The sequence below is a fragment of the Hippocampus comes genome, unplaced genomic scaffold (assembly GCF_001891065.2).
Source record: "Hippocampus comes isolate QL1 unplaced genomic scaffold, H_comes_QL1_v1.1 scaffold85, whole genome shotgun sequence".
In the NCBI taxonomy this organism is placed as follows: Eukaryota; Metazoa; Chordata; class Actinopteri; order Syngnathiformes; family Syngnathidae; genus Hippocampus; species Hippocampus comes.
Window position 1 is genome coordinate 6,018,056 of NW_017805540.1, and position 6,955 is coordinate 6,025,010.

Below are 6,955 nucleotides of genomic sequence, written 5' to 3' on the forward strand. Positions count from 1 at the left end.
CTAGGTGTGGACAGTTTTGACGGGTTTTCATGCATTAGCCATACATTTAGCTATGGCTTCAGCAAATTTGTTCTTGGTCGTGTTATCCATTTTCTTGGCTTTGACATTATCCTTAGCTGTCTGTCTGAGACGAGGGGGCGGAGTACTCACATCAGATGTGTGCTTGGCCATTAAGTGGTATTTCAGACTCGACGTGCAATGATGATAGCTCAGTTTACGACTGCAAAACATACAGGTAACCTTGGTCTTGTCAGTGGAGCAATCTGGCAACTTTTTAAAAGTAAACTTTCCATTCATAAACCCTTTAAGTATCCGTTTTCGGTGTCTCACGCTGCCATGGCTGGCAAAACAGACATGGGCATGGACCTGTGCAGCGCGCTTGTTGTTTTGTTTCCGGTTTATTTATAGAGCAACGTAACATCCGCTGTGGCATGTTGCTGCATTAATCTCGCGATAAAAAAATCATGTTAAAATTGATTTAAATCAGGGGTGTCAAACTCATTTCTGCTAGGTGTACCTTAGCCTTCTCCGCTACGTACAATTTCTGTACATAGCTTGTAATAGAGGCTCTCGCTGGCAATCCGTAGTGGAGTTGTTAGATGCAATGCGAATGATTTCAGCTTGTGTCTAGCTGTGGACAATGTTGACAGGCTTTCATGCAGTAGCCATACATTTAGCTATGGCTTCAGCAAATTTGTTCTTTGTCGTGTTATACATTTTCTTAATGTGTCAACTTCATATATGAAACACACATACACATACAATACAGAGTGAAAATTCGTGGAGTTGCATGAACAGTAGAATTCCACCACACTTTTTTTGTAGTAAAGTTGCTGACCAGCATTGAATTGCACATTTTTCACCACAGTAAGATTCATCTTCACCAAGCTGTATTTTTTCAATGCAAACAGTATCTAAGGCTGCATTTTAAAGGCGTTAAATCTAGTCTGGACTTGTTTTTGCTCCTAATACTTGGCATCTTTTGGCCTATACAAGTGCATCGATATCAGGTGACATTTCCTGACTAGCTGTCACTTTCAGAATGTCATTTACGTGCGTGTTTGTGAGCCTTGAACACATTTTTGTTTTATTGATATTCATTACTGAGAAAATTTGTTCACAAAGGTAGGTTGTCCCAAACATGCACAAAACTTTAGCAGCCAGGGCTGTTAATTTGGGTACCCTGGTAGTAGATACTGATAAAATTTGTCCAAACTTACGGAGGCAAATTTTCCCTTAAAATCTGCATCACATTGCAAATCAATTATTTCTAGCTGTATTTCAACTGGCAGATCGGAAGCTTTAACTGTGAAAGGTGAGCGAAAAACTGAAAAGTGTACCTCAAGTTCACCAAATACCTGAAAACGTTTCTCAAACTCCCACAATAATCCTGCAATCTTGTCTTTGTACCTTTTCACGTCCACATCATGTCTGTTCACACACGCATCTCTCAGAAGAAATGAGCAGGGTTGCCAATTGCCAGTTGCGTCTTCCACAAAGTCAGCTTTAACTTAAATGCATGTATGTTGTCAGAAAACTGTGTGACAACTTTTTTGCGCCCTTGCAACATTTTGTTCAGATTGTTCAAGTGTTCAGTAATATCCACCAAAAATGCAAGGTCCTGTATCCATTCCTGAGATTGTAATTCCAACACCGGTTTTCCTTTTTTCTTCATGAAGTGTCCGATTTCCTCTCGTAGATCAAAGATATGCCTCAGCACAGCGCCTCTGCTCAACCATCTCACTTCAGTGTGGTATGGCAGGCTGTGGGTAATGTTGTTGTCACTGAGAAGTTTGTCAAACTGACGATGGTTAAGTCCTCTGGATCCGAGGAAATTTACAGTGCGAACAACCTCCATGACGTGGTCCATTTTCAAGGACCTGCAACACAATGCCTCTTGATGCAATATACAGTGAAATGTCCAGAAACGATCTCCTCCATTAAGGGCTTGTACTTTCTCTCTGAACTTTGTCGCGACACCGGCTTTCTTTCCTATCATCGATGGTGCACCGTCTGTCGTCAGGCTGATCGCATGGGACCAGTCCGCTCCAACTCTGTCCAGTGCAGCAACAACAGAGCTAAAAATGTCGTCAGCTGTTGTGGTGTCCATCATTGGCACCAACTCAAGAAACTCTTCAGTAACAGTCAATGTCTGATCAAGTCCACGAATAAATAAAGCCAGTCGTGCTACGTCTGTAACATCAGTGTTCTCGTCACTTGCAACAGAAAACGCAATAAATGACTTGACTTTTTGCTTCAATTGGTTGTCTAAATCTGTTGATAGGTCTGAAATCCTCTCTGCGATTGTATTCCTCGTCAGGCTAATATTGGCAAAAGTGTGTCGCTTCTCGGGACAGACTAATTCAGCCGCCTTCATCATGCATCGTTTCACAAATTCACCATCGGAATACGGCTTTGATGCGCATGCTATTTCGCTAGCAATTAGGTAGCTGGCTTTTACCGCTGCTTCACTGACTTGTCGGCTATGTAAGAAAGTTGACCGCTGTTTCTTCAGACCTGCCTGCAATTCGTTGATTTTTTCGCTTTTCAGTTGTCCTCGCAAGCCGTCATATTTTTCGTAAAGGGTCTCGCCGTAAAGAGTCTCGTTGTGACATCGAATATTATTTTCCTTCAAAACCGAAACTTGTTGCCAACACACCAAGCACAAAGGTTTTCCGTGCATTTCTATATATTTCTATATAAATATGACGTGGTCCATTTTTCATTTATAATTCGACACACCATATCTATTTTTCTCCGTTTGGATAATGACATTTTGGCTAATGAGGGTGTCGGGGAGGGGTAGAGACTAGCGTAGAAACAACGTCCAAACAAGCAATAGGTGGCGCATTGATACCGTCTGCTGTATTAGGTCTGTCTCACTGACAGGCTGAGACTGCTGTTGTCTTCGACTCTGATCAAAACAGTGTGCCCCCTAGCGGATAAATCATAAATTACATCTTAAAAATACTCATCCCGTGTCTTTTATGCATTTTTTCACTTCCATAATTATCCTGCGGGCCAGACCGAACCTCCTGGCGACCCGGTTCCGGCCCGCGGGCCGTATGTTTGACGCACTGATTTAAATTACCGTATTTTCACGACCATTCGGCGCACCGTATTGTTGGGCGCAGTCTCAGATACGGGTGCCATTTCTGTATTTGACACATACACAAAACGCACTGTATTACTGGGCATAGCCAGGCATGGTAAAACATACGCCAGCTTAAACATACGTCATGTATGCACGCAGGCTAAAAACACGTTAGCTTAAAGCATACGGTAGCAGCTAAGACATACGGACACACGCTAAAAACACGTTTTTAAAGAGGCAACGGAAGCAAAACTGAGTTCGGTTGTACTTTATTTAGCCATTTTACAATGTACTCACGCGACTGGTACCTGCTAGGGGCGTGCCTTTAGCGTACTCTTACACGCCTACCCTTCACTCATTGGCGACTGGTACCTGCTAGGGGCGTGCCTTTAGCATCCTCTTACACGCCCACCCTTCACTCGTTGGCGACTGGTGCCTGCTAGGGACGTGCCTTTAGCGTCCTCTCACACGCCCACCCTTCACTCATTGGCGGACTTCCGCATGCCTGTTGTCACTCACGTCCACCTTTTCTCTATATAAACAGCGTGTCGGCCAGAAGTGCTCTCAGTCAGGTTTTGGAACTCGGCACATACACAACATGCACCGCATTATAAGGCGTCCTGTCCATTTTGGAGAAAATTTAAGACTTTTAATGGCGCCCTATAGTCGTGAAAATACGGTAATGCCGATAATAACGCTCTAAACTGACAGCGCTAGTAAACAGTAATTATTCTTTACATACTTGAGACAAAGACTACAGCAGTACATATATTTACTTCAATCTTTAATTATAAAACCTTATACAGTAATTAACATTCATCAGCATTGCCTTCTGAGAGAGACAAAGAGACTTGTGTTAGTGGCGCTCTGACGGTGTAGCCGCGGTTAGCCTCCAGCTAGCTCCTGGCCAGCTATCCCCGCACAGCCGATGTGTTTATAATAAGACAATTAATCGGTATTGATAAGGAGGAGCCAAAGAGATGCTTTTTTTGGACTAGCCCAATCACCCCCACTCCCTCCACCCCCTTACCCGCCGCGCTCGTAGCAAATGCAACAGAAGAGAGTATGCCAAAGAGAGGCAGGCAAACGAGAGAGTCAACAGCGTGATGAAACACCGATCAGAGAGTCAACAGCGTGACAAGACACAAGGGAAGATGCTTAGCCAATCAGCTCATGGGATAAATGCACTCATGCTGTCATTGGTCGCACCGGGAACATAAACCGCGATGTACTGAAGCCACAATAAATGAAGCGTGATATCGCGAGGAATCACTGTAATAAGTTCCATGGTACTTTCTATGGTCCAAATACATTAAGATGGAGTACTAACTTTATAATTTATGTCAATAATTCCTTCCTCTGTTTGTGTTTTTATGTTTTTTGTTTTCTTCATACTCTTTCTTTCTTCTTACAGCCAGCTCCTGCTTGGACCACCTTTAGAGTTGGCCTTTACTGTGGAGTTTTCCTCGTCTTACTGGTCACTGTCATCATTACAGGTATGACACACACACACACTTTGATCCTATTATATTTGTTGCAGTGTATTGCAGTGTCTCAAGAAGGTTTGAGCATACAATCCTTGACTCGTTTTACACCCTTTTGGTTTTTGACCAGTTATAAAGCATACTGAATTCTGGCTATGCACAGGCTGACCAATGAAAAAGCTAACACCAATTCAGCACAGGGACTGCCCACAAGACCGAAGTTGAATCTTAACCACAAGTCAGGAGTTGCAAACTAAACTTCAAAACTTGCAACCAAAATTTCAGAATCTGGAACCAAATTTTAAAAAACCAAGTTGTATAGTTTTATGATGACACAATTATTTAAGTTTTGAAAATATTGGTCTTCTTTGCAAATTTTTTTTAATTAGAAATCCATAATTTTTGTTTGCAAAGTATTTTTTTTCAGGTCAATTTTTTTGTTTGATTGCAAAGATAGACACATTTTTTTCTCCATTTGAACCCATCACCTGATCTTCAAAATTGTTTGTACTTTTACTGTAATTGATGTGTTACACATTAATGTGGCCATTTCAATGAGCATTTTGACAAACATTTTTGGCAAATGTTGTCACACTGCAATTTTACTTAAGATTTAGAATTCGGTAAGACTCGAAAGAAATAGATTTTTTTTTTTTTTTTTTTGGTGTATACCTTTAAATCCATACCCCTTTTTTCAGGAGCTGTCATGTTTCCCATCGCTGACGTTTGGCCAATGATCAGAATCTACAGAGGAGGCTTCCTGTTAATAGAATTCCTCTTCCTCTTAGGTAATCACAACAAATGCGCGCGCGCACAAACACACACACACACACTCACACACACACACACACACACACACACACACACACACACACACAGAGTCTTGCTGTTTATCAACAGCCTGTACTGTACCCCTGAACTAGAACATAGTTAAAACACTGATAGAGTTTTAGTGGGATTTAGTTTAATATAATTTCATTATGTGTACAGGTAAAGGTTGGGACAAAAAGTGGACCAAGTCGACCACAAAAAATGGTTGACGGAAAATTTTTGCGCCAAGGCATTGCCGGCACCATTGGATGCCAACCTTGCAGTCATTTCCAGGTCACAGTCAATTAGCACCTTCTTTTGGTGGAAAGTTGACACCGTAGCCAGTGAGATTTTCCATGTTAGGAGTTAGAACACGTTTCCTCAGGTGTTGCCACAGTGATTATGTTTGCATCACAGTGAGCGAGCATGATAGTAGTGACTGGATTTTTTTAATTGTACAGCAAACCTCGGTTTTCAAACATCTCTGTTGTCGACCAAATCGGTTTTCGACCAAAAATTTCGAGTTTTTTATGCCTCGGATTTCGACCAAAAATCGGTTCTCGACCAAACTAAGCAAACCTGAATACGTCACTCGACTCCCCTCGTTTTCCGGTTCTCGACCAAACTAAGCAAACCTGAATACGTCACTCAACTCCCCTCGTTTTCCGGTTCTCGACCAAACTGAGTGCACTTCAATGCGCCACTCGACTCCTCTGGACTTCCTAACACGAGGAAGTGATGCTTCCTCGGGTAGACGAAGAAGTGACGCCTCCATTGTGAGCAGATATGTTCAATAAAAATTAAAAAAACAGACGTGTTTGTTGAGATCTGCGCAAATTGGACTGTTTTTTCTGCATGGCACCAAAGAAAGCAAGTGGAAGTAGTAAAGCTGGTGAAAAAGGAAAATAGTGCGCAAAACTATTGAATTTAAGAAAGATTTGATAGCGAAATATGAATCAGGTGTGCGTGTGTCTGTGTTGGCTAAGGAGTTCGGCATGCTGAAATCGATGATCAGCAGCATCCTGAAAAGGAAAGACCATCTTAAAGTCACTGATGTCGCTGTAGGATCTCGTGTGCTTAGCAAACAAAGGCCACACAGAGAGGAAGTGGAGAAACTTGCTTATTTTCATAAATGAGAAACAGCGAGCAGGGGACAGTCTACACTAGACGCTCCGCATTATAAGGCTTCCTGTCCATTTTGGAGAAAATTTAAGACTTAAAATGGCGCCTTATAGTCGTGAAAATACAGTAATTAAAAATGCAACTGTCATAATTAACTCAAATTCACTAAAAATTAATCGTGATTACTCACGCATTTTTGATCGTTTCTGAATTTCCTTTTATATTTTTTTGTCCTATTTTTCCCCATTTTAATGCTCTCATCAACGTGCAATCATGAATCAGTTTTCTATGTGCAAAATGCAAATATTTACTAAAACAATTTCGATTGTCAATTTTACCTGAACATTTTTCACTTGGAGCAGTTATTCACACACAATCTCTCACACAATATTACTGTCCATCAACAACAGTGAAAAAAATATTTTATCACACAACAGCTCCTTTA

The 6,955-nt window shown here is 41.5% G+C and overlaps 1 protein-coding gene across 3 annotated transcripts in view; it reads left to right on the forward strand.

Moving 5' to 3' along the window:
• LOC109521336 (xenotropic and polytropic retrovirus receptor 1 homolog) overlaps window positions 1–6,955 on the forward strand; it is a 71,841-nt gene that overhangs the window by 36,929 nt on the left and 27,957 nt on the right. For all 3 annotated transcript variants that reach the window (XM_019879153.1, XM_019879154.1, XM_019879155.1), the window contains exons 7-8: window positions 4,509–4,590; window positions 5,277–5,366. In XM_019879153.1, the coding sequence (XP_019734712.1) occupies window positions 4,509–4,590; window positions 5,277–5,366 (172 nt within the window). The remainder of the gene's footprint in view (window positions 1–4,508; window positions 4,591–5,276; window positions 5,367–6,955) is intronic.